The sequence below is a fragment of the Ruditapes philippinarum genome, unplaced genomic scaffold, assembly GCF_026571515.1.
Source record: "Ruditapes philippinarum isolate M1 unplaced genomic scaffold, ASM2657151v2 ctg1142_1_1_1_1, whole genome shotgun sequence".
NCBI classification, from domain to species: Eukaryota; Metazoa; Mollusca; class Bivalvia; order Venerida; family Veneridae; genus Ruditapes; species Ruditapes philippinarum.
The window spans coordinates 284,349-312,022 of NW_026856769.1; the positions used below are offsets into that span (position 1 = coordinate 284,349).

Here is a 27,674-nt window from a genome sequence, read left to right on the forward strand (position 1 = left end):
AAGGACAATGAGCGGAACCCTGTTAGACATTCCAGGCCTCTGTGACCTTTACCTTTGACCACGGGACTCGAAATCAATAGGAGTCATTTTTCTAGTTATGACCAAACAGTATGTAAAATATGAAAACTTAGTGATAAAAGCTTTAAACATAATCAGCGAAAACCATGCTATCTACTACCAATGGACAGACAGATTGATTTAAAGACTCTGTGACCTTGACCTTTAACCTAAAGACCTAAAATCAAGAGGGATCATTTTCTAGTTATCAATATGTGAAATCTAAAAAATTGGTTACTAATTTGTGTCAAGAGTATAAGCAGAAATATAAAGACTTAGTGATAAATAGTTTTCAAGATAATGAGCGGAAACCATTCTGACATGAAAGGCCCCCTGTAACCCAGACCCTCAAACTAGTCACCCCAAAATCAATAGGGGTCATCTAGTACATATGACTTATCAACATATATAATACTGTAATTATGAATTCTTTGAGATGAATAATTTTCTTGATAATGAGTGGAAACCATTCTTACATTTAAGGCCACTGAAATTTATCTTTGACCTAGTGACCCCAAAATCAATAGTTATGACCAATCAGTATATGAAATATGAAGCCTTTGTGATAATAAGTTTTTAAGATAATCAGCGGAAACCATGTGGTCTCCCGGCGAAAAGATAGACAGACCAACAATCAAATAAAATATATGCCCCCTCTTTTTTAAAGGGGGCATAATATTTAATTCTCAGATCATCAAAAATGTTTAGAATATCCTTCAGGCTCTATTCTCCGAGGTATTAATATGACCTAAGCTGGATATGTACATTATTTATAATGCACCTATCAAATCAATTATGAAGTTATATTGAGCCGAAATTAAAAAATCACCCTGCAAAGTGTTGGATAGTATATGTAGTAAAGACAAATGAACATTTTCACTGTGACATGGTGACTTAAAGGTTTTACTTTTGGAAGGTAAAGCAAACAAAAGACCCACATGAAAATTTAAGGAGCCCTTAATAAAGTTAGGAAGCTCCTTGGTAACATAAAAAGCTCCTCTTAACCTCTAGAGACATAAAATGACCCCCATTATCCTATACAAGAGCCACCACCGGGCGGGAAAATGATATATTTTTTATTACTTTTTCTTTAAGCAAAGACATAATAGATTTAAATTAAAAATCTTTAAATTATTAGTTTTCGTCTTATATAATTTTAATAGGTATGTCTAGTCACACTTGTTGTTTTGTCCAAGTATGAATCATTTCAACGATATTCAATGTTCAGTTTTTCATCTGAAACTGTGCACATTGTTCAAATATCAAAGGACAAGAGAGTAGTTTACTGCATCAAAATTTAGGTCAGTTGATATCTAAGTTTATATCTATAAAATGTGCACATGGTCCAAGTGTCATTGCTGTTCAGCTAAGGACATGAATGTAGGTCACTTTGTCAAATTATCTAGGTCAGCATATATTAAAGTTAAATTGCACATACAATGTACACAAATCTTATTGCAATAGAAAAACATAAGATATTTTTATGAACTTGAGCTTGACGGTGAATTAGAGGTCGAGGTCTTGTTTTAAGTATCATAAAAATTAAAATTAATTAATTTAACCAAAATTCAATAAATTGATCTTGACGGTCAAGATCATTTAATTCTTAAAGTCAAGGGTTGTTCAGCCTTTTACAAGGTCTTATTCAAAAGGTTGTTTTGTTCTAGTATGAAGATAATGCCTAATAATTTCCAAGTTACAGTCAATTAAAGAAATTGAAAAAAAAAGCAAAAAACAATTCTAGCTATAAACTTATTGTTCAATATATTGCCCCGCATAAATGTAAAGAGCCTATTACTTTGCACACCTAAGAAGCCCTTTGTAAACCTTCATAGCGTCCTTTAAACTATAAAGCGCTTATATGCCTATGAAGCTCTTTGTTATAGCCACTTATACATTTTAAGAGTCCCTCCTCAATTCATTGCCAAATTTTTCACGGTTCTCTCCTCAAGATGATGGAACATTGGTAAATATTTTGTAAATTTAACATTTTTTGTGTTGTTTATGTCAACTACATAAATAGACAGCAACAGAGTCAGGAAAAATTTGATGCTGATCAATACTTGAACAAACAATATCACAATACTGACCCCGACTATCAATGACCAAATCTCCTATATAAAATACAGTATTATTTCCTATACTACATGATGCATTTAATTCTTCCATTGACTCCAACATAAGCTTTTGAATATCAGTAATACAATCATGATCGCTACTAATGTTATTACAAATGTCACGACGTATTGTTCTCCTGTATTCCTGAACACGAGAGTCTTCTGACACAGTATCATATATGTATTTTGAAACATGTGTTGCTGATCTAGGTTCAAGACCACATAGCATAATGATAACATTTGACTGCTCTAATAAGTCATTTACTGTTGAACATTTCTGAAAAACCTCATTAATAAATTTCTTGGCTAATTCAACATTTCCTGTACTATCTGATGAACACATTTTTGCATTGAAATTTATACCAATATTCACTGCAGCCAGAAATTCTTGCATTGATTTGTGAATGAAAGAGAACAATGAGCTTTTAGGTTTGGATACAGAAAAAGAAGGACATTTATCTTCTGTCAAAATCCCCAGTTTCAGACATGTTTGTCGCACATCTTGTGATATTTTCAAATCATCAAACACAGATTTGTCAAATGTTAAGGACTTATCCTTAGGATAATTGAACAATGTCTCATAAGCCAAGCGTGACACACCATATATAAGATGACTATTTAATCTACATATCTCTACATCTGTTAAATACTGAGGGAGTTCAACATTCTGAGAACTTTCCATACATTCTGTATTATTTCCTAAAGTTTTTTTGATATTCCAGGTGAAATAAAGTTCTAACATACCAGTATCAATAGCACACCTTGAGGTTTTATCGAGTTTACCATCAACCATAGACAAACCAATTGTTGCAGCATAATTTGGTACCTGTTTCAGGCCAACCACAGACGGTATCCTAAGCTTTTGTTCACACACATTAGGATCTAATGATTCCTTCAATGCTGTTTATTGTTTTCTTAATCATTTCTTTTTCATGTGTTTTATCAAACCTTTTAATTTCAATAATTGATGAATCTCTCTATTACTTACTCTCAAACTGTGAATTTTCCATGGCCGTGATGTAGTAACAATTGTGTATTTTTTTTGTAAAGTCACGTTCAGGAAGGCCTGCCTGGAACTCATTTCTAGTCTCACTGTCAAAAGAACCATTCATCTAAACCATCAAGCAAAATAATTATCTTTTCAGAATCATTTTCCAGAAGTTTGCTTAAATTTTTTTATCTTATCATATCGCATTTCAAGCATTTCTTGGATACTTCGGATCTTTATGCTATGTCTAAGAGAAATATAAAACATGAAATCAAATTTCTTCTCATTTCCTTGACTCCTTCAAACTCATCATCTTCATTGTGTCCATCACTGTGTGCCATACACCAACAGTTGATCAAATATTTACAGAAACTACTCTTACCAGACCCTGCATCTCCAACAACATAAATAAATTTCTGTGGTTCCCCGTTCGTTGTGAAAATCTCTGACATGGACCCTATTTCTTTTTCCTCAGACTCCCCTCTATTCTTTTCTATCTTGCTTGTTATAGTGGGTCTTATATAAACGTCACTGAAATTATAATTTTCCTCATCTGGTTGTAAAGGTATTGCTGATACCTTAAGTACATCACTGCGATAATGTTCCATCAATTGAGTACTACAATCTGAAATTTATTAAACAGCCCATACAATCAGACATGCTTACAAATAATCAAAAATATATCAAGATTCCCTCACAAGAAATTTGTGAAATACAGACAATCTAGAGAAAGCTCAAGACATTGAAATGATGATTTTGTATTAAGTGTTGTTTTGTTAAAGTATAAATTAAATACAAAAATATATGTTATTGTTATTGTGAGCAAAACAAAATAAAAGCTTAGATATTTTTTGATTCTATATATATCTAGAATTACGAAAATGCATAATTACTATAAAGGTAACAAGAGGGCCATGATGGCCCTGAGGTCGCTCACCTGTATATAGGCCCCCCAACCCCCACCCCCAACGTTGCAGGGCCAATTTAACCCAAGGGCTTTTATTTGCACAAACTTGGTAGACACCCATAAGAAGATGTTTCAGCTCTAGCTCATTGGGCTTTTTAAAAGAAGATTTTTTTTAAAGTTTTTGCAATACACATATAAAGAAAATCAATGACCCCCGGGGCGGGGCCAATTTTTTGACCCCAGGGCTTTTATTTGAACAAACTTTGTAGACACTCACTAAAAGATGTTTCATGCTTAATATGTTAACTCTAGCTATTTGGGTTTTTTCAAAGAAGATTTTTAAGTTTTTACTATACACATATAAGGAAAATCAATGACCCCCTGGGGCGATGTCAATTTTGACCCCAGGGCTTTTATTTGAACAAAACATGGTAGACACCTATTAGAACATGTTTGATGCTAAAGATATTAGCCATAGCTCTTTGAGTTCTTTAAAGGAAGATTTTTAAAGTTTTTACTATATGCATATAGGGAAAATCAATGACCCCCGGGGCGGGGCAATTTTGACCCCAGGGCTTTTATTTGAACAAACTTGGTAGACACTTATTAGAAAATGTTTCATGCTAAATATCTTAGCCATAGCTCTTCGAGTTCTTTAAAAGAAGATTTTCTAAGTTTTTACTATATGCATATAGGGAAAATCAATGACTCCCCGGGGCGGGGCCAATTTTGACCCCAGGGCTTTTATTTGAACAAACTTGGTAGACACTTATTAGAACATATTTCATGCTCAATATATTAGTCATACCTCTGTGAGTTCTTTAATAGAAGATTTTTTTAAGTTCTTACTATATGCATATAGGGAAAATCAATGACCCCCCGGGGCGGGGCCAATTTTGACCCAGGGCTTTTATTTGAACAGACTTGGTAGACAACCCATTAGAACATGTTTCATGCTAAATATCTTAGCTCTAGCTCTTTGGGTTCTTTAAAAGAAGATTTTTTTTAAATTTTTACTATATGCATATAGGGAAAATAAATGACCCCCCGGGGCGGGGCCAATTTTGACCCCAGGGCTTTTATTTGAACAAACTTGGTAGACTATTATTAGAACATGTTTCATGCTAAATATCTTAGCTCTAACTCTTTTGGTTCTTTAAAAGAAGATTTTTTAAGTTTTTACTATATGCATATAGGGAAAATCAATGACCCCCTGGGGCGGGGCCACTTTTGACCCAAGGACTTTTATTTGAACAAACTTGGTAGATACTTATTAGAACATGTTTCATGCTCAATATCTTAGCCATACCTCTGTGAGTTCTTTAACCCTTTACCAGATATATACGCGAAACAACGCATTTTCGACCCCCCCTTTTTTTAGGCCTCTAATAGTGAAAAAATGTCCTATTTGGGCCCCAAACACATGTTTTCGTTTGAGAAATGTTGGTCAAAAAATTGAGCACTTTTTCGGCGCCGCCCCCCATCCAAAAGATACATCAGGGGGTTGCCAGAAGGGGGATGTGCCCCCTTCTGTTAGGGGGGTTTGAAGGAGGGCGGAGTCCCCCTCATCGCCAAGAACATTTTGGACTTGTGAGAGGCTAAAAATGACCCCAGGTCGATCATAATATAACGTGTAACCAACGCTGAAATGCCTTTGACTCTATATCAATCCCTTTGAGAAGTTGCAGCACTTTGAAATAAATTTTTGATGGAAAAAAACGAGGCAAAATAGTGATTTTTTGGCAATTTTGAGATGTCCCCTCGTTGCCATGGTAACAGGAAATTTAAGACCGAGCATGTCGTCACAAAGGCAATGGTCCAGTCAACATTTGTGCCAAGTTTGATTAGTATTGAAGCATTTTTCATAGTTTCATAGCAGTTTGAACTTGTAAGAGGAGGCTTTTCAGTAAAAATGGCCATTTTTCACAATATGCTCATGGGGGAAAGGGTTAAAAGAAGATTTTTTAAGTTTTTACTATATGCATATAGGGAAAATAAATGACCCCCCGGGGCGGGGCCAATTTTGACCCCGGGGCTTTTATTTGAACAAACTTGGTATACACCCATTAGAACATGTTTCATGCTAAATATCTTAGCTCTAACTCTTTTGGTTCTTTAAAAGAAGATTTTTTAAGTTTTTACTATATGCATATAGGGAAAATCAATGACCCCCGGGGGCGGAGCCAATTTTGACCCCGGGGCTTTTATTTGAACAAACTTGGTATACACCCATTAGAACATGTTTCATGCTAAATATCTTAGCTCTAACTCTTTTGGTTCTTTAAAAGAAGATTTTTTAAGTTTTTACTTTATGCATATAGGGAAAATCAATGACCCCCTGGGGCAGGGCCAATTTTGACCCCAGGGCTTTTATTTGAACAAACTTGGTAGACACTTATTAGAACATGTTTCATGCTCAATATCTTAGCCATACCTCTGTGAGTTCTTTAAAAGAAGATTCTTTAAGTTTTTACTATATGCATATAGGGAAAATCAATGACCCCCCGGGGCGGGGCCAATTTTGACCCAAGCTCTTTTATTTGAACAAACTTGGTATACACCCATTAGAACATGTTTCATGCTAAATATCTTAGCTCTAGCTCTTTGGGTTCTTTAAAAGAAGATATTTTAAGTTTTGACTATATGCATATAGGGAAAATAAATGACCCCCCGGGGCGGGGCCAATTTTGACCCAAGGGCTTTTATTTGAACAAACTTGGTAGACACTCACTAGAAGATGTTTCATGCCAAATATCTAAGCTCTAGCTCTTATGGTTTTTTAAAAGAAGATATTTAAAGTGTTTTCTTTCGGTTGCCATGGCAACCAGAGTTCTGCATGGAATTAAATTCTTTGAACAATTTTTTAAGGTGACCAACCAAAGGAACATTCCTGTGAAGTTTGGATGAAATTGGCTTAGTGGTTTATGAGGAGATGTCATTTAAAGTAAAAGTTTACGGACGGACTGACGGACGGACAGACGCCGGACGAAAAGCGATCACAAAAGCTCACCCTGTCACTTTGTGACAGGTGAGCTAATAAAAACATAACAGGTTTTGATAAAAGTAATTCTTACATAATTATGTAAGCCTACTAGGTCATAAATGTTTTTGTCCCTTTACTATTATTTGTAAACAATCGATTTAATACACTGCAAGTATAAAATAAATGGTGAAATCGTAATATATGTTCAAACAAATGACTTTCATATAAAATATATTACTATTAACTCAATTATCACAAAATCAAAGCTAAATAATGAGCATGATAACCGAAGGCTTAATTTCCGTAATTGTACGGTGCGGTACAAAAAACATCCAAGAAACAAGAGGGCCATGATGGCCTTGAGGTCGCTCACCTGTATATAGGCCCCCCCCCAACCCCAGGGCCAATTTTTACCCTAGGGCTTTTATTTGTTTATTTAAACAGACTTGGTAGACAACCATAAGAAGATGTTTCATGCTAAACATCTAAGTTCTAGCTCATTGGGTATTTTAAAAGAAGATTTTTTAAGGTATTTACTATACACATATAGTTAAAAACAATGACACCCCTGGGGCAGGGCCAGTTTTGACCCCCGGGCTTTTATTTGAACAAACTTTGTAGATATTTACTTAAAGATGTTTTCATGCTTAATATCTAAACTCTAGCTATTTGGGTTTTTTCAAAGAAGATTTTTAAGTTTTTACTATACACATATAAGGAAAATCAATGACCCCCCCGGGCGGGGCGAGTTTTGATCCCAGGGCTTTATTTGAACATACTTGGTAGACACCCATTAGAACATGTTTCATGCTAAATATCTTAGCTCTAGCTCTTTGAGTTCTTTAAAAGAAGATTTTTTAAGTTTTTACTATATGCATATAGGGAAAATCAATGACCCCCTGGGGCGGGGCCAATTTTGACCCCAGGGCTTTTATTTGAACAAACTTAGTAAACACTCACTAGAAGATGTTTCATGCTAAATATCTTAGCTCTAGCTCTTTGGGTTCTTTAAAAGAAGATTTTTTAAGTTTTTACTATATGCATATAGGGAAAATCTATGACCCCCTGGGGCGGGGTCAATTATGACCCCAGGGCTTTTATTTGAACAAACTTGGTAGGCATTCACTAGAAGATGTTTCATGCCAAATATCTAAGCTCTAGCTCTTATGGTTCTTTAAAAGAAGATTTTTTAAGTTTTTACTATATGCATATAGGGAAAATCAATGACCCCCCTGGGGCGGGGCCAATTTTGACCCCAGGGCTTTAATTTGAACAAACTTGGTAGACACTCACTAGAAAATGTTTCATGCTTAATATCTTAGCTCTAGCTCTTTGGGTTTTTTAAAAGAAGATTTTTAAGTTTTGACAATATGCATATAGGGAAAATCAATGACCCCCAGGGGCGGGGCCAATTTTGACCCCAGGGCTTTTATTTGAACAAACTTGGTAGACACTCACTAGAAGATGTTTCATGCCAAATATCTAAGCTTTAGCTCTTATGTTTTTTTAAAAGAAGATATTTAAAGTGTTTTCTTTCGGTTGCCATGGCAACCAGAGTTCTGCATCGAATTAAACTCTTTGAACAATTTCTAAAGGTGACCACCAAAGGAACATTCCTGTGAAGTTTGGATGAAATTGGCTTTGTGGTTTATGAGGAAATGTCATTTAAAGTAAAAGTTTACGGACGGACTGACGGACGGACAGACGCCGGACGAAAAGCGATCACAAAATCTCACCCTGTCACTTTGTGACAGGTGAGCTAATAAAAACATAACATGTTTTGGTAAAAGTAATTCTTACATAATTATGTAAGCCTACTAGGTCATAAATGTTTTTGTCCCTTTACTATTATTTGTAAACAATCGATTTAATACACTGCAAGTATAAAATAAATGGTGAAATCGTAATATATGTTCAAACAAATGACTTTCATATAAAATATATTACTTTTAACTCAATTATCACAAAGTCAAAGCTAAATAATGAGCATGATAACCGAAAGCTTAATTTCCGTAATTGTACGGTGCGGTACAAAAAACATCCAAGAAACAAGAGGGCCATGATGGCCCTGAGGTCGCTCACATGTATAAAGGACCCCCCACCCCCGGGCTAATTTTTACCCAAGGGCTTTTATTTGTTTATTTGAACAGACTTGGTAGACAACCATAAGAAGATGTTTAATGCTAAACATCTAAGTTCTAGCTCATTGGGTTTTTTAAAAGAAGATTTTTTAAGGTTTTTACTATACACATATAGTAAAAAACAATGACACCCCTGGGGCAGGGCCAGTTTTGACCCCCGGGCTTTTATTTGAACAAACTTTGTAGATATTTACTTAAAGATGTTTCATGCTTAATATCTAAACTCTAGCTATTTGGGTTTTTTCAAAGAAGATTTTTAAGTTTTTGCTATACACATATAAGGAAAATCAATGACCCCCCCGGGCGGGGCGACTTTTGACCCCAGGGCTTTAATTTGAACATACTTGGTAGACACCCATTAGAACATGTTTCATGCTAAATATCTTAGCTCTCGCTTTTAGAGTTCTTTAAAAGAAGATTTTTTAAGTTTTTACTATATGCATATAGGGAAAATCAATGACCCCCTGGGCGGGGCCAATTTTGACCCCAGGGCTTTTATTTGAACAAACTTAGTAAACACTCATTAGAAGATGTTTCATGCTAAGTATCTTAGCTCTAGCTCTTTGGGTTCTTTAAAAGAAGATTTTTTAAGTTTTTACTATATGCATATAGAGAAAATCAATGACCCCCTGGGGCGGGGTCAATTATGACCCCAGGGCTTTTATTTGAACAAACTTGGTAGGCATTCACTATAAGATGTTTCATGCCAAATATCTAAGCTCTAGCTCTTATGGTTCTTTAAAAGAAGATTTTTTAAGTTTTTACTATATGCATATAGGGAAAATCATTGACCCCCCGGGGCGGGGCCAATTTTGACCCCAGGGCTTTAATTTGAACAAACTTGGTAGACACTCACTAGAAGATGTTTCATGCTTAATATCTTAGCTCCAGCTCTTTGTGTTCTTTAAAAGAAGATTTTTTAAGTTTTTACTATATGCATAAAGGGAAAATCTATGACCCCCTGGGGCGGGGCCAATTTTGACCCCAGGGCTTTTATTTGAAAAAACTTGGTAGACATTCACTAGAAGATGTTTCATGCTAAATATCTAAGCTCTAGCTCTTATGGTTCTTTAAAAGAAGATTTTTTAAGTTTTTACTATATGCATATAGGGAAAATCAATGAGCCCCGGGCGGGGCCAATTTTGACGCCAGGGCTTTAATTTGAACAAACTTGGTAGACACTAACTAGAAGATGTTTCATGCTTAGTATCTTAGCTCTAGCTCTTTGGGTTCTTTAAAAGAAGATTTTTTAAGTTTTTACTATATGCATATAGGGAAAATCAATGACCCCCTGGGGCGGGGCCAATTTTGACCCCAGGGCTTTTATTTGAACAAACTTGGTAGACATTCACTAGAAGATGTTTCATGCTAAATATCTAAGCTCTAGCTCTTACGGTTCTTTAAAAGAAGTTTTTTAAATTTTTACTATATGCATATAGGGAAAATCAATGACCCCCCGGGGCGGGGCCAATTTTGACCCCAGGGCTTTTATTTGAACAAACTTGGTAGACACTCACTAGAAGATGTTTCATGCCAAATATCTAAGCTCTAGCTCTTAAGGTTGTTTAATAGAAGATATTTAAATATTTTTCTTTCGGTTGCCATGGCAACCAGAGTTCTGCATGGAATTAAATTCTTTGAACAATTTTTAAAGGTGACTACCAATGGAACATTCCTGTGAAGTTTGGATGAAATTGGCTCAGTGGTTTATGTTGAGATTTAAAGCAAAAGTTTACGGACGGACGGACGGATGGACGCCGGACAAAAAGCGATCACAAAAGCTCACCCTGTCACTTTGTGACAGGTGAGCTAAAAAAATGGGGGCCTCCATTACTAAACACAATTTAGACTTCTTTCGCTGTGTTTTGTACATTAAGGACTGAAATTGGTGGGTTTTATTTGCAAAACGGCTAAAAATTGATCTTTTTGAGAACCCTGCCACATTATTTTGATGAATTTTTTTTCTTATGGTAATTTTTCGTGGCCAAAAATCTACTGGCCCATCGGACAACCAACTTTGCAATAATCACCGGACCGATGCTAAATTTAGTGGCCTCGAGCCTCGGACTGGCACTTATTTCAAAGACTAGCGTTTTTAACAAAATGCCTTTTCATTATCTACAATGTATATGACATGTCTGTTTTAGCCTTTTCATATTATATATAACATACCTGATTAAGCCTTTTTCATATTCTATATAACATACCTGTTTTAGCCTTTTCATATTGTATATAACATACCTAATTAAGCCTTTTTCATATTCTATATAACATACCTGTTTTAGCCTTTTCATATTGTATATAACATACCTGATTTAGCCTTTTCATATTCTATATAACATACCTAAATTAGCCTTTTCATATTCTATATAACATACCTGATATAGCCTTTTCATATTGTATATAACATACCTGATTTAACATTTTCATATTCTATATGACATACCTGATATAGCCTTTTCATTTTCTATATAACATATCTGATTTAGCCTTTTTATATCCTATATAACATACCTGATTTAGCCTTCACCTATTCTATATACCATACATGATTCAGCCTTTTCTTACTCTATACAACATACCTGATTTAGCCTTTTTCATATTTTATATATTAACATTCCTTCTAACCTATTCATATGCTATATAACATGCCCTGATTTAGCGTTTTTCTTATTATTTATAGCATACCTGATATTCTATATAACATACCTGATTTCGCCTTTTCATATTGAAACTGTTTTTGTTGAGGAGAATCTTCTACCTTGCGTCTTTTTATCTCCTACAACATAAATAATAATACAAATAATTGTGTTTTGTTTAATAATTTTCAAAAGTATCTATTGTATACAATAATATTGTCATTTTAATATTGAAATTGAAGAAAAATAGTATTCACTTTCATTAGCAAACAGTGTCCAAAATATATCTAAACAAGAGGGCCATAATGGCCCTGAAATCGCTCACCTTCATAAAGGCCTCCGGGGCGGGCAAATTTTAACCGACGGGCTTTTTTTTTGGACAAACTTGGTAGACACCCATTTGAAGATTTTTCATGATAAATATCTAAGCTCTAGCTGTAAGAAGATTTTTTAACCTTTTACCCCATGAGCATATTGCGAAAAATGGCCGTTTTCATTGAAAAGCCTCCTGTAACAAGTTCAAACTGCTATGAAACTATGAAAAATGCTTCAATGAAACTTGGCACAAATGTTGACTACATGTACACCATAGCCTCTGTAACAGCATGCTCAATGGTAAATTTCCTGTTACCATGGCAAAGGGGGGACATCTCAAATTTGCCTAAAATCACTATTTTGCATTGTTTTTTTTTTCCATCAAAAGTGATTTCAAAGTGCTGCAACTTCTCAATGAATTGAGATAGAGTAAAAGGCTTTTCAGCGTCTGTTACTAGTTACCCTAAGATCGACCTGTGGCCATTCAGCCTGTCACATGTCCAAAATTTTCTTGGCGAGGACAGGGACTCCGCCCCCTTCAAACCCCCAAACAGAAGGGGGCACATCCCCCTTCTGGCAACCCCCTGATGTAATATTTGGATGGGGGACGGCGCCGAAAAAGTGGTCACTTTTTTATCAACATTTCTCAAACGAAAAACAGTGTTTTGGGGCCTAAATAGGGCATTTTTTCACTGTTTGAGGCCTCAAAAAAAGGGGGGGGCAAAAAGCCGTCGAAACACGCTTATATAAGGGAAAAGTTAAGTTTATACTATCAACATATAAGGAAGAACAAATTTTACCCCATCCCCCCTCTGGGCGGGGCCAACTTTGTCCCCAGGGCTTTTATTTAAACAAACTTGGTAGTCACTCACTAGAAGATAGTTCATACTTGATATCTAGCTCTAGCTCTTTGAGTTTTTTTAAAAGATTTTTTTTAAAGTTTGTACTATATACATATAAGGAAAAATCAATAATCCCTATGGCGGGCCAATTTTAACCCCAGGGCCTTAATTTGAACAAAAATGGTAGACACCCATTAGAAGATGTTTCATGATAAATATCTTAGCTCTAGCTCTAAGGGTGTTTTTAAAGATTTTTTTTAAAGTTTTTACTATAAAAATATAAGGAAAACCAATGATCCCCGGGGAGGGGCCAATTTTGACCCCAGGACCCTTATTTGAACAAACTCTGTAGACACCCACTGGAAGATGTTTCATGCTTGATATCTAAGCTCTAGCTATTTGGGCTTTTTAAAAGTAGATTTTTTAAGTTTTTACTATAAACAAGTAAGGATAAGCAATGACCCCGCAAGGGACCAATTTTGACACCAGGGCATTTATTTGAAGAAACTTGGTAGACACTGCCTGGATGATGTTTCATGCCAAATATTTGAGCTCTACCCTTTCGATTTTCTAAAAGAAGATATTTTTAGTTTTTTTTTTCTTTTGGTTGCCATGGCAACCAGAGTTCTGCTTAGAATGTAATTCTTTTAACAATTTTTAAAGTTGACTACCAAAGGAACATTCCTGTGAAGTTTGAATGAAATTGGCTTAGCGATTTATGAGGAGACTTCTTTTAAAGTAAAAGTCGACGACGGACAGACGAAAAGCGATCACAAAAGCTCACCATGTCACTTTGCGACAGGTGAGCTAAAATTATCTATTCAATGAAAATCAATTTCATTGAAATGGGACAATTCTCTACAGAGAATGCCTAATTTCGACATTTTTGGGTGCAATCATACATAATTTTACAAATGAGTATTGAAAGGTTCTCCAAAGATATTGGAATTGAAGGACTATAAAAAAAATTGGCTTAGCAGTTTATGAGATGTTGTTTAAAGTAAAAGTTTACGGCGGATGCCGGACAAAAGGCAAAAACAAAAGCTCACCATGTCACATTGTGATAGGTGTACCAAAACAAAACAGTCTATAGTCCATACTTATTTATGCTACCTTTACCCCATTGATACACCCCTTTTTTATTTTTTATTTATTTGCAGTCAGGTCTTTAGTTGCTGCATTTGAACCATTAAAGTTATGAAAACTTGCAATTGAGCTTGATCAGCCAAAATGAAGTCTTTAAACTTGCCCATGCTACCACGTGTATTAAGAAGCAAAATTTGTTATATGCGCTCACTGTAAATCCCCCAAACCCTACCCCCCGATCATTTCCTATATATCTTTAATGTATTTTAAAGCGACTTTTGCTCAATGCGATCGGCAACAGCTAATTAGTCAGCTAATTGATATTAAACGACCTTTTAAATTGTAAAACACGGATTTTACTGCAGACATATTCTAAAAGTGCTCCTACCTGTCAAGTGAAAGACTCCTCGTGACTTCACAAGTGTCAACAATCATAACAAAATATATAAATGTGTGAAGAACTGTATCTCCCAAACTGTTTTTAGCGTATGCAATTGAAGTTAATTATAGGTGTTACATGTATTATCTAATATAAATGATAGAACAATGCAACACCCTGTCCTTACCGAGATTGTGTATACGCTTCACTGTTGATTTTTTGACTGCATTGAAATGACCTTGAACTTTTATAATCAGCAATCAAATTAATAGCTACAGTTACATGTAGTTTGTTTCTTTGAATTGAAAATCACCACAGAAAACATTTACACAAATTAGATTTTACGTGTCGAGAACAAGGAAAAGCAATGTAGTACAGTTGCTTGAAAATTTGAGAACATGAAAAACATGTAGGTAACGGATCAAAGCTGTTTTGTCAATAAATATCAGAAAGTTATTTTTTTTATTTGAACATCTAATGAGATGATCACAGTGTTATAATTATTAAACATTTATATAAATTAAGTTGAAAAAACTTCCCCACCGGGGAGGAAAGATGACGTATAAAATTTTCCTTTTTTAACATGCCTTGTCTTAAGAGACTGTTTTGTTAAATGACACTTTCTAGAAGGTTTAACATTATAGAGGCATAATTTATAGGTCCTCAGTCAAGTCACTTTCCTATTTAAAGAAAAAGTTATAAACATGATACTAAGGTATGGCTCTATTTGACCCATGTTTCATAACTTAGGCAATGCTTCATACTAAATATTAGGGATGGCAACGAGTAGCCGGTTAACTGAGTACTCGATCGAACGTCCAAATATCGGTTAACAAAATAGACATCCGATTCCTCGAAAAAAAATTTAATTTCTACTTTTTTGCGATTTAGAAAGATTGGTGTATCCAATTTGTTCAGAAATTCGGAGATGTACACGTATCTGTATAAATACTTGTTAAATGCAATCAAAACATCCTTGCAGAGGTGTGAAAATGATATTGTATATATTTAACAAGGCGATCAGCAGTTTGACACGCGTATGGGATTGAACACAGTGCTATGTCGTTTATGTCATTCGGCCTCTTATGATATTTAATCACCTTTTTATTATGTGACAGTTTGTAGCCAAAACTTGTTAATTATATAAGCATATATAGACACGGAATATTATGTTGTAGTAACTTTCTGAGGCTTTGTATTTTGCTACGAGCAGCAGTGGAAAATTAATATCTCACGAGACAGAAGGTCAAGCGAGATATCAATTTTCCATTGTTGCGAGTAGAAAAATGCATAGCCTCAGAAAGCTACAACAACATAATTTTCCTTTTTTTAAAATCTTTTCATTTGAAGTGTAAATGATTTCCCTTATACTACACTTCTATAGGAAATTAAAAAAAAATGAAATGTAGCTGTCAAGAAATAAATTTATGACAGACGGATGAATACGTAATTTTTGCAAAACAGGCCACGCCTTTTATAATTTTGGTTCCCGTTTCATAATGCTACGTAGTACACAGCTTAGATCAGAACCAACGTCAAAAATAGTCCGACACTTCCATATATGGTACCGTATTTGTCACTAACATAATACAGACTTTTCTATTCGTTGAAGTGTATTTGCGCTTCAAGATTATCCTGTATTTTAGGAAGAAAATTATAGGTATTCATTGACATTTCTTATGTTTATATTTATTATATGTATTTCTTGCAGTCCTATTTATAGTTATGAATTCTATGAATTTTAAATAGAAAACAAAAGTAGCATGCAGACGGTGTTGATATTGTGTGATAAAACTTTAAAGATCATTAGAAATCATCCGAGTAACCGAGTATTCGATCGGGAAAATGACAGAGTACTCAAATATTGATTTTGGTATTCGTTGCCATCCCTACTAAATTTGTATCACTTTAGCCATGTAGCCCAAGGATAGGCCATTGATTTCAAAGGGGCATGATTAATTTTACTTTTAGAGAGGACTATAAGAGGATCACTTCTGTAAAGGTTGTTCAAAATCTATATTGTTGTTTTGGCCCATATGTTGTTAAAAGGAATTGTAGGTAGTCAAGCTCAGTTACAGATCAAAGTTATCTTTAAAGACGCTTTAGGTGTTTTATACATATATAGGCAAAATTATAACTGTTCAATAGAATTTCTTAAAACTTGGCATATTCTTAGGCTATGATAAAGCTAAACTGGAACCATCACTGAAGATGAGTAAAACCCCCATCAGCAACTTTGACTTTTTGAAAATTAAGTGGTCTTAAAAAAATATTTGAACTCAACCAATAGTAAAGGATTTAGTATCAACTGTGTACAAAGAATTATTTCAATTAATTGAAATCACAACCGGTGTCTTCAAATAAGCTTGATATACATCAAGTTTGATTACAATCTCATTCCTAAGTATATGTTAGTGTTCATCTGTGCTGTTCTACAGAAATTAGGATATTCGACGGGAGCGATAGCAACAGGAGAATGTTTCTAATTTCTGTAGAACAGCTCGGATGAATACTTACATATTTAGTGTCAAACTTTATTTGGCCTCAATAATATTCATTTATTACGTCACTTCCAGTCTGCTTTACAAAACAATTACCTGAATGGTGGTTATAAATATGCATGATTTACGTCATTTTGCGCGAAGACAATGTACCCCTTGTGTTTCAGTTGCGGCATATGGCTACTGCGAGTTTCCATTTGCTCGATATTGAAAAATAAATTAATTTTCAAAAAAAGTTTTGATGAGTTGGATAATTATTACCTGAAATGATTAATACACTTTGATGAATTGGACAAGTGATACACAGTAGCTAATATCTTATATGATTTATACATGTATACACTAATTGTCATGTGTTAACACGAGGTCGTGTAATATATTTTCCAAAAAAATAATGTCTACCTTCACTTTCTGTCTACCGAAAAAAGGTGAATAGACACACGTGACTTTCCTCTTAGTTACAAATTAATTAAGACCGTTTTCTACATTCGTAATAGAAAATATGAATTGACTTTTTGTATTGGTTTTTACCAAAGGGACCCGGCACAGTGTTGGGTTAGGATAAAAAAAGTAATTCTAGAAAAAAAAACTTAATATATAATATATAGACTATATATTATATAAACAGTATATATATATATTTTTTAGAATTCCTTTTTTACACTATCCCAACACTGTGCTGGGTCCCTGTGGTTTTTACTTTACACATGCAGTATCTTTTTTCGCAAAGATGTCGATTAAAATCTAAACTGCATGTATATCCTTTATCATAAATGTAGGTCATTTTTACTTAATTTATATTCAAAAGCGGCCCACGGAAGCGCATGTGCAAATTTATGCAAATGACTATTTTTACAAACGCGATACTATGAAGCACTATGAAAAATAGAAGGCGACTTTGAACAGTATTTGATATAGTATCGACTTTTGTTCTTCTATGAAAATTAACACTCATTATTTTGAAGAAATACAGCGTTTCCATTGGATGACAAATAAAGTTGGACACTAACTCTAGTTATTGTCCGGAAACCATTTTTCTATATTTAGTAACGATGACCTTGACCTCGACCCCAGGGGGTCGAAATGCAATACCAACCGGGACCTTCATATAAGATGCTATACACCAAAGTTGATTAAAATATTCCATTCACAACTCTAGTTTATGTCCGGAAACCATTTTTCTATTTTTAGTCATGGTGATCTTTTGTTGTGATTAATGCTTCCGAGGGATCACTTTGTTTCCAGAATTTTGACCCAATGGATCCATATGCAATATCAGCCTCGGTCTGCATATAAGCTTGCTATACACTAAGTTTGATTACAATACCTTATTCCAAACTCTAGTTATCGTCCAGAAACCATGATGAGGACAGACAGACAGGGCGGACAGACAGGCCGACAAGCTGACTGCTATATACCCCCTTCTTTTGTGGGGGTTATAAAAATATGGGCCACCATCCTTGTTATTGAGTTATCTGCTACAAAATTAGACTTGTTTGCCTATATAAAGGGCACAATACCTACTTTTTGCTTAATTTATATAGTTTACTTCTGTTTAAGTTAATGTACAAAATTTCAATAAAGAGTAGCTTGACTTTTTTCCAATCTTTGTGAGATTTTTCTTAAAACAATAACCTATTTTTTTCCATTAAAATTGAACAAGAGGGCCATGATGGCCATGAGGTCGCTCACCTGTATTTAGGCCCCCAGAGCGGGACTAGTTTAAACCTCAGGGCTTTTATTTGAACAAACTTGGAAGACACTCATTAGAAGATGTTTCATGATGTTCAGTTTTTACTACACACATATAATGAAAAAAAAATGACCTCCCCACCCCCCTTTAAAAGACCCAATTTTAACCAAAGGGCTTTTATTTGAACAAACTTGGTAGACACCCACAAAAAGATGTTTCCTGCAATCTAACCTCTAGCTCATTGGGGTTTTTAAAAGAAGATTTTTTAAGTTTTTACTATACACATATAGTTAAAAACAATGACACCTCTGGGACGGGGCCAGTTTTAGCCCCAGGGCCGTTTATTTGAACAAACTTTGTAGACACTTACTAGAAGATGTTTCATGCTTAATATCTTATCTCTAGCTATTTGGGTTTTTTCAAAGAAGATTTTTAAGTTTTTGCCATACACATATAAGGAAAATCAATGACCCCCGGGGTGGGGCCAATTTTGACCCCAGGGCTTTTATTTGAACAAACTTTGTGGACACTCACTAGAAGATGTTTCATGCCAAATATCTAAGCTCCAGCTCTTATTTTTTTTTAAAGAAGATATTTAAAGTTTTTTCTTTCGGTTGCCATGGAAACCAGAGTTCTACACGGAATTTAATTCTTTGAACAATTTTTAAAGGTGACCACCAAAGGAACATTCCTGTGAAGTTTGGATGAAATTTGCTTAGTGGTTTATGAGGATATGTCATTTAAAGTAAAAGTTTACGGCCGGACGCCGGACGGACGGAAGCCGGACGAAAAGCGATAACAAAAGCACACCCATAAGAAGATGTTTCATGTTTAACATCTAAGTTCTAGCTCATTGGGTTTTTTAAAAGAAGTTTTTTTTAAGTTTTTACTATGCACATATAGTTAAAAACAATGACACCCCTTGGGCAGGGCCAGTTTTGACCCCCGGGCTTTTATTTGAACAAACTTTGTAGATATTTACTAAAAGATGTTTCATGCTTAATATCTAAACTCTAACTATTTGGGTTTTTTCAAAGAAGATTTTTAAGTTTTTGCTATACACATAAAGGAAAATCAATGACCCCCTGAGGCAGGGCCAATTTTGACCCCAGGGCTTTTATTTGAACAAACTTTGTAGACACTGATAAGAAGATGTTTCATGCTTAATATTATCTAAACTCTAGCTATATGGGTTTTTTCAAAGAAGATTTTTAAGTTTTTGCCTTACACATATAAGGAAAATCAATGACCGCCGGGGCAGGGCCAATTTTGACCCCAGGGCTTTTATTTGAACAAATTTGGTAGACACCCATTAGAACATGTTTCATGCTAAATATCTTATCTCTAGCTCTTTGGGTTCTTCAAAAGAAGATTTTGTAAGTTGTTACTATATGCATATAGGGAAAATCAATGACCCCCTGGGGCGGGGCCCATTTTGACCCCAGGGCTTTTATTTGAACAAACTTGGTAGACACTCACTAGAAGATGTTTCATGCCAAATATCTTAGCTCTAGCTCTTTGGGTTCTTTAAAAGAAGTTTTTTTTAAGTTTTTACTATATGCATATAGTGAAAATCAATGACCCCCTGGGGCGGGGCCAATTTTGACCCCAGGGCTTTTATTTGAACAAACTTGGTAGACACTCACTAGAAGATGTTTCATGCCAAATATCTAAGCTCTAGCTCTTAGGGTTGTTTAACAGAAGATATTTAAAAAAAATTCTTTCGGTTGCCATGGCAACCAGAGTTCTGCATGAAATTAAATTCTTTGAACAATTTTTAAAGATGACCACCAAAGGAACATTCCTGTGAAGTTTGGATGCAATTGGCTCAGTGGTTTATGAGGAGATGTCATTTACAGCAAAAGTTTACGGACGGACGGACGTCGGACGAAAAGCGATCACAAAAGCCCACCATGTCACTTTGTGACAGGTGAGCTAAAAAATTATGACAGAAACAAGAGCTGTCACCAAAGTGACGAATGCCCCAAAAAGGTTTCTTAAGCATGCAGGTAATATAAAAAGAAAAGTGAATGAAAGTAACTAATTGCTGAATATTGTTCTCTGTATTATTGTACCTGTAATCTCTAATTCAGTAATTGTGATACCATGATGCTTCAAAATAGTGTGCCCTTGACTTTTGAAGAAGGGACCAAGTTCCTGGACACAACAAAATGTTGTTTTGAGATAAATATCTGTGCCAAATTATTTCAAAATTCCTCAATGCATGATAAAGTTACAGTCTGGACATGATTGTTGTGTAAGTGGGGACACACAGACAGACGGACATGAGCCTTAGCTGCGACCATTGTCTTGATGTGGTAGACATTTGTGCCAAGTTATTTTAAAATCCTTTTATGCATGACAAAGTTACAGTCCGGACATAAATGTGTATCTTCAAACACTTCTCAAAAAACGAGTACCTTCAAACTATAAGTGTGACCTGACCTTGAAGGTAGGGGCATGGGTCTTTGTTGCCACATATCCTCCAATGCATGACAAAGTTACAGCCCGGATATGAATGTGTGTACCTATAAACTCTAATTGTGATAAAGTGTACTTCAAAATGGTAGTGTGACCTTGACCTTTATGGTAGGGACGTGGTTCTTAGACACAACACATCGTCTTGATGTGGTAGACATTTTGCCAAGTAATTTTAAAATCCCTCAATGTATGACAAAGTTACAGTCCGGACACGAATGAAGTGGGGACACACAGACGGACGGACGTGGTTGTATTGGAATACATGTACTGGTATATCAACTTGAAACACAAAAAAGGAAAACATTTTTTACCTGTTTTTGCTCTGTTATAACTACCTCAAGTTCAGTAAACTTTCTTTTCTGTTCTTTCCCAGCCTCAAGTTATTCCTCTCTTTCTTTATTTTTAAGCTCCTCATATTCATCTTTAGTTGCAGCATTTTTGGTAAATTCCCGCATTTTTGTCATTTCATCTTTGATTTGTTTCAAAATTTCTTCAGAGCATTCAGTAGTGATAACAAAGTCTTTTTGCTTTAGCTGATGAAAAAAAAAAATGTTCAATTTTCTTTCAGAGATAAAATGTAGCTATATCACATAGCAACATTTTTATTTCAAAATTACCACAATTGTTTTTTATTTTAACTCTCATACTTTTTCTGAGGGCTTCAAAAATCTGCTTTTAAGGCAGGATGTGTGGTATAGTCAATTGATTGCAAGAATTCTCTATTTTCTTAACATTTGTTTTTCTTACCTGTTACTAACAAGCTTAGAACTGTATTTTTGTATTTGTAGGTATTTCATTTGATTTCATCAATATAAGTTGACTTAAGGCAGTTGTTACTTAAATTTGACTTAAATGAAGTAACCACTTCGAGCACTTTTTTCTATTTAACTCTGTCAATTTAGTAAAATGTGCTTAATTCAAGTTATGATAATTTAACTCTTTAAAGATTTCAAACTTATAATATATTATGTACACTTACATCTTGGAGTTTCCCGACAGCTTGCTGTGCATCTTGTTGATGTAAAAATTCTTTACCATCTTGTAGAACAGCTATCATGTCATCAATATAACAATTAGCTTTGCTCTCCTCTAACTCCATATTGCTCGAGTGAAAAATTTCGTTTCGGTACTGCCGTACCTAATATACAGAAAACAAATAATACAACATTCACATAGATACAGTGTTCAGCAATGAGACTAAACCCAATTCCTAAGTTGAGAATTAAAACTGTAATAAAGGAGTTACTTTAAAGTACTTACCATAGTAATCATTATTATTATTGTGTTTAAACTGCAGATTATATAAAAGCAAAGGGAATGGAAATGTGTTTTGATAAATCTTATAATTACTTTACTGAAGTAACAGTATTTACTTGTCGCATTTGCTTATAAAGCACAAATAATTACTTCTGTTCATTTTACAGTAAAGCTTAAAATACAAAATATTTTTTGTTTCCCACCCATAAAAATTACAGCTAGCCAAAAAATTGTATTGCAAACAAAAAATATTTGTGAATACAATTTATGCATAACAATTTTGAATCATTATTCATAATGTGGCAAACTGTTTCTCTGACAAAATAACTGCATTAACCTCATAGTCACCTTAGTGCAGTAATGGGTAAACTCCTATAAAAAATTCAATAAGAGTTTATAACCAACAAGATATGTTTGTAAAACATGTATGCCCCCTATCGGCAGCCAATTAGTCATGTGATCAGGTTATTATGCATGACTTCTGACCCAGAGTGAACAAACAATTAATAAGGGTTATCTAGTATCTACTGTTTATGACTAGTCACAAGGTAACAAGGTAATAATAATCATTGTGACCCCATAGGTTGTGTGCAGCAATTTAAGTTATTACAAATCTTACCAAATAATATATGCATAAATTTTGTGAATCATGCAGGCCTCATTAATGACAGCCAAGTTGTTACATAAGACCTTCAAATGTGTATACCAAAAACATTTTTAGTTTAATATAAAAATATCAACCAAGTCAACTTGAGTTGTTGAGTTATTGGTCAGAAACCGTCATTAAGTACAAGGTCAAAATAACATTGACCCATTGACTCCAAAATCAATAGGGGTCACCTACTGGTCATGACCAATCACCATACCAAGTTTGAAGTTCCTAGGCCTAAGCGTGCTTTAGTTATTGATCGGGAACTGTTTTTACCTACAAGGTCAATGTGACCTTAACCTTTGACCCCTTGACCCCAAAATCAACAGGGGTCATCTACTGGTCATGACCAATCACCATACCAAGTTTGAAGTTCCTAGGCCTAAGGGTTCTTTAGTTATCACTCGAAAACCATTTGGTCTACGGACTGACGGACCGACAAATGCAAAGCAATATACCCCCTCTTCTTTGAAGTGGGGGCATAATAACTACACTAAGCCTAAGGTAACAATTATCTCTTTTACTTTTATACGCAATTAACAGACAACATTTTAATCTCACATTAAAGCCTAATATTCTACAAAATTTAAAATAAACATATAGTATACAAATGGAGTTACCTTTGAAAAAAGATTGTTTGGTCCGGTAACATTGCCTCCAATATGGCTATGAAAGTACTTGTTATTTATGATAACATGAAGCAACCCAGTACAATCGGTGTCGACTGCTGATGTCTTGTCCTTGTACCCAGGAGCATTTATAAAACATTTGCAAACCTCCCATGGTTCTGTTGACCACTGTTGGGCATCACTGTTTTTCCAAAAAGGTGCCGGTGGCATTGATGCATGATACTGTATAATGCTGTCATAGATAGCACCACATACGTTGTTTGGACATGGTCTCTTATTATTAGGGAAACAACAGTTACATTTATCTTGTTTGAGGGGACATATCCCTTTTGAGTCTCGGACATGATCTGGCTGGAGAGTTGTTATCTGACAGGCGCCACATGGTACGTTTGGTTGAGGAGTCTTTGTTTGTTGTATTTTGTTAATAATATCTTTGTGCTGCTGCCTTCCAATGTCATCACAAAATGGCACAAGTCCCTCTTTAAGATAACCCAAGCCTAGGCCAGCCTTAACCCACTGCCGGTATTTGTTATTCTTTAAATGTATCTCATGTGCCATCTTGATTTCTAAAACAAACAAAAATATTTTTAGCTACAATTTGTTTTGTTTGTTTGTTTGTTTGTTTGATTGTACTTTTTCCAACAGTATTTCAGTCATATAGGCGGGTAGTTTCCTAACCATCGTTCCTGGAGAGTTACACCAGTACAAGACTACCTTCCTCCGCGCTAAACTACCAAAGCATCTCCCGGGGATCGAACCCACGCCAGAGAGGTAACTGGATTAGAAGTCATCGACTCTAACCCCTCGACCACGGAGGCGGTTAGCTACAATTTGTAAGAATCCAAGGAAAACCATTATTAACTATGACTGATCACAAACACTTACAAGTATGCCCTGAAAGCTGGCCCCAGTTAAGGGACCATGAACTTTGACTTACAATGAAGGCATTGCTACTATCACTAGAGGGCCATATTAGCCCCAGATTGCTCATCTATGATTCGCTGTTAGAAACGGTCATCACATATTATACAGAACTTGAGAAGTAGATATTAATTGTTCCTCATTGAGCAGCCAAAATCAATTCAACCATTTCTACGTCTCAAGTAGAACTTGGAAGACATGTACGTAAGACGTCATCTCGAGACATTTGTGTGTCTTTTTTCTTTGGAATTATAAGCAAGGAAACTTTACAAACCATAAAAGAAACAAGTAAAATGGTTTCCTGCGGGGAACGTTTTTAATGGTATAAATATATTTCATTTAACTATTCTCAATGGGGGGGGGGGGGCGAGGATAAATAAACGTTTGTATCAGGAATATAGTTGACAGTTATCGATAAATATAGAAAACTGGTGACCGTTGATGACCGGAGAAGGTCGAACATAAACAATTATTTCTTTTTTAAGAAAATAATTAAATAGGCCTACCATTTTATGAATAATTCCGAGCAAAAAAAAATAATAAGTACACACACAAGTTTTCGCAGAAAATATCTCTATTTATTATGGCAGATGCCACTACGAATATTTCAATTTTGTAGATTTTCAGTATAAAAAATTTATTGTTTGTAACATTTTGAGATACATATTAAAGAAACATTGAATCAATGATTGATAATTTTCAAACACATCATTCAAGTTTTTCCACCTTAAACGGTAACATAATTATAGAAAATTAAAAATATCACGTAATAGGTTTTTGTTCTTAAATAGGTGTCTTATTCCCTAGAGGATTATCCGTAAGGTACCGGCAAACGGTATTTATCCAGGTTTCTAAAAAGGTCAATTAACCAATCATGTACGGTTTACAGATCACATGCTCCTCCATGTACCGAAAACAGGTCACGTGCTCCTCCATGCCTCAAAAGTTAAACGCGTACCAATACCCTGCGGTCTCCAGACCGCAGGGAATAACAAAAACATCTCGATATCGATTATAAATCTACTTTCCATAAATGTACAGTACAGCTTAAACAATTTACTAAAGTCCGTCAATCCCGATGACCCAATGACCAATGATCAATTTATAATTTTATTACATGCGGTAATTTACTAAAATACATGTACATATATGTACGTCTGCAAAAAAAACAAAACATCCAGCATTTGACTTCTTAAATTTCTAAAGGGCAGATAATTGCTCCCTGTTTTAAAAATTTTAAACTTTAACAAAAATTCATCGCAGACTCACTGTCTGACTGTCAATATTCAATTGTGCGAAAATACACGAAAACACTTGCCAACAAAGTAGCATCAATAAATAAATGAGATATTATGTTTCCAACTTAAATAACATGCGCAAAATTTACACACATGATGACCTCTGACAATTGACTAGTCTGCTCTTCAAAAGAATCTGCCAATCTTTGATGTTGACACATGTGTATTCCCTACCAAAGAAGTGCCGACACTCAAATGACTTCCACCCATCCGTTTTGGATCACAAAAAAAATTATCATCAATAACTTTGATGGAATAAAGGATATTTATACAGTTTACACGTGTGTTAATGGGAGGCCACAACTTGTATTCCTTGTTTATATAATATACATGTATATAGATTTCAAAAAATAAGGGCAGATTTACCTAAGGGCGTCAGTGGCACTTTTTAGTTACATTATTGTTATATATTGGTTAAATTGAGGTCAGAAACTGGTTAGATTCAGGTCTGAAATAATTAAGGTTTATAATTCCTTCTTTAAGAATGACTGCAATTTTGACTTATACTGGACTAGGGGCATTCGGCCGATTTGGCGAGTTCAACCCTTTGTCTATATATTATATCTACAATATATAATTTTTTTTTAAATTACTTTTTTACACTATACCAACACTGTGCCGGGTCCCTTTGGTTTTCACCAAACACCTTTTGGTAAATTATCAAATTCTAATAAAATTAGTTTAATAAAGTATTCATCAAAATTATGATTTCAGATAACAAACATGATTTACAAATGCTTAATATTTACCTTTCCGTTTGAAAACATCTATTAGTATTACTATTAGCCTAATGTGGGAATTCCCCCAGTTTTTCATAAATCTACTTTCGTTTTTAATTGTTAACTTTTTGTAATTTGTGTTGGCACATTAGTTATTTCTGTTTCATGAAGTAATCATTTCGTTTCAGTATAAAATATGTAACATAACGACTACAAGATTTAAAAGATACTTACATCAATTTCTTCAAATTTTAAGAAAATCTTATCCTGGACTAACCTCCGTCATTACTGATATTTTCTTCAATTTTACAGCGCATGCGCGATTCCTAAAGGCCTCACAACACTAAATATTGTCCTTCACTTACCAGTAAAATGTATTTTCCCTCTATGGCTATATAGATTTCTAATTTTCTAAATATTGCGGCAAAAATAGCATGAAAACTTTGGACTTTAAAGAAATAATAGATTTTGTTTTGATTGTTTATCTATATTAACTAAAACACAATGGTAAAATGTATTATATAATGATTTACATAAAATTATATAGCGTTTCCGTAAATGTGTTCTTAACGCAATAAAATTAAGTATGATAATGGCCTCAGCATTTTGTTTTTGTTAAAAAAATACAATATATTACTTTGTTATAAAATAAATCTAATAAAAATGTGATACATTTGTTTGACCGGTTCCGGTGCAGTTTTTCAACGTTTGGTGTCTGCTTACAAATTAACAAAAAGTTGGTTTAAAAAATGTACCTGCTAGCTAGTTGATATTTGATTCGACTTCAATCCTAACAAGTATTAGGAAATATATTATCTTTTTTTCTAGTAAGAATACTGCTTGATTGAATCTGGTTGGTTTCACCATTTCCGAAGCAAGGTCCGGTGCACATAACGTTACAAATGCCATTTGTAATATTATCTACGAAGAATTGGACTTTTTTTGCGAGCTAATACTAAAACTAAGTAAGTACACTACAAACTTTCAGTCTTATTTATTATTTTAATATTCATTCGGGGTATACATATATATGGTATTGTAAACTTTAATGCACCACCATGCTTGGCGTGAG

General features: G+C 34.6%; 1 protein-coding gene across 1 annotated transcript; it reads right to left on the reverse strand.

Annotated features, from left to right (window-relative positions):
• Window positions 1–2,998: 2,998 nt before the first annotated feature.
• LOC132747659 (uncharacterized) lies at window positions 2,999–26,917 on the reverse strand. The gene is made up of 6 exons (XM_060737103.1): window positions 26,837–26,917; window positions 23,656–24,230; window positions 22,109–22,267; window positions 21,441–21,662; window positions 11,903–11,972; window positions 2,999–3,787 (listed from the first exon to the last, which is right to left on the reverse strand). Exons 2-4 carry the CDS (start codon window positions 24,220–24,222, stop codon window positions 21,510–21,512), a joined length of 879 nt encoding a protein of 292 aa, XP_060593086.1. The 5' UTR covers window positions 24,223–24,230; window positions 26,837–26,917; the 3' UTR covers window positions 2,999–3,787; window positions 11,903–11,972; window positions 21,441–21,509.
• Window positions 26,918–27,674: the final 757 nt, after the last annotated feature.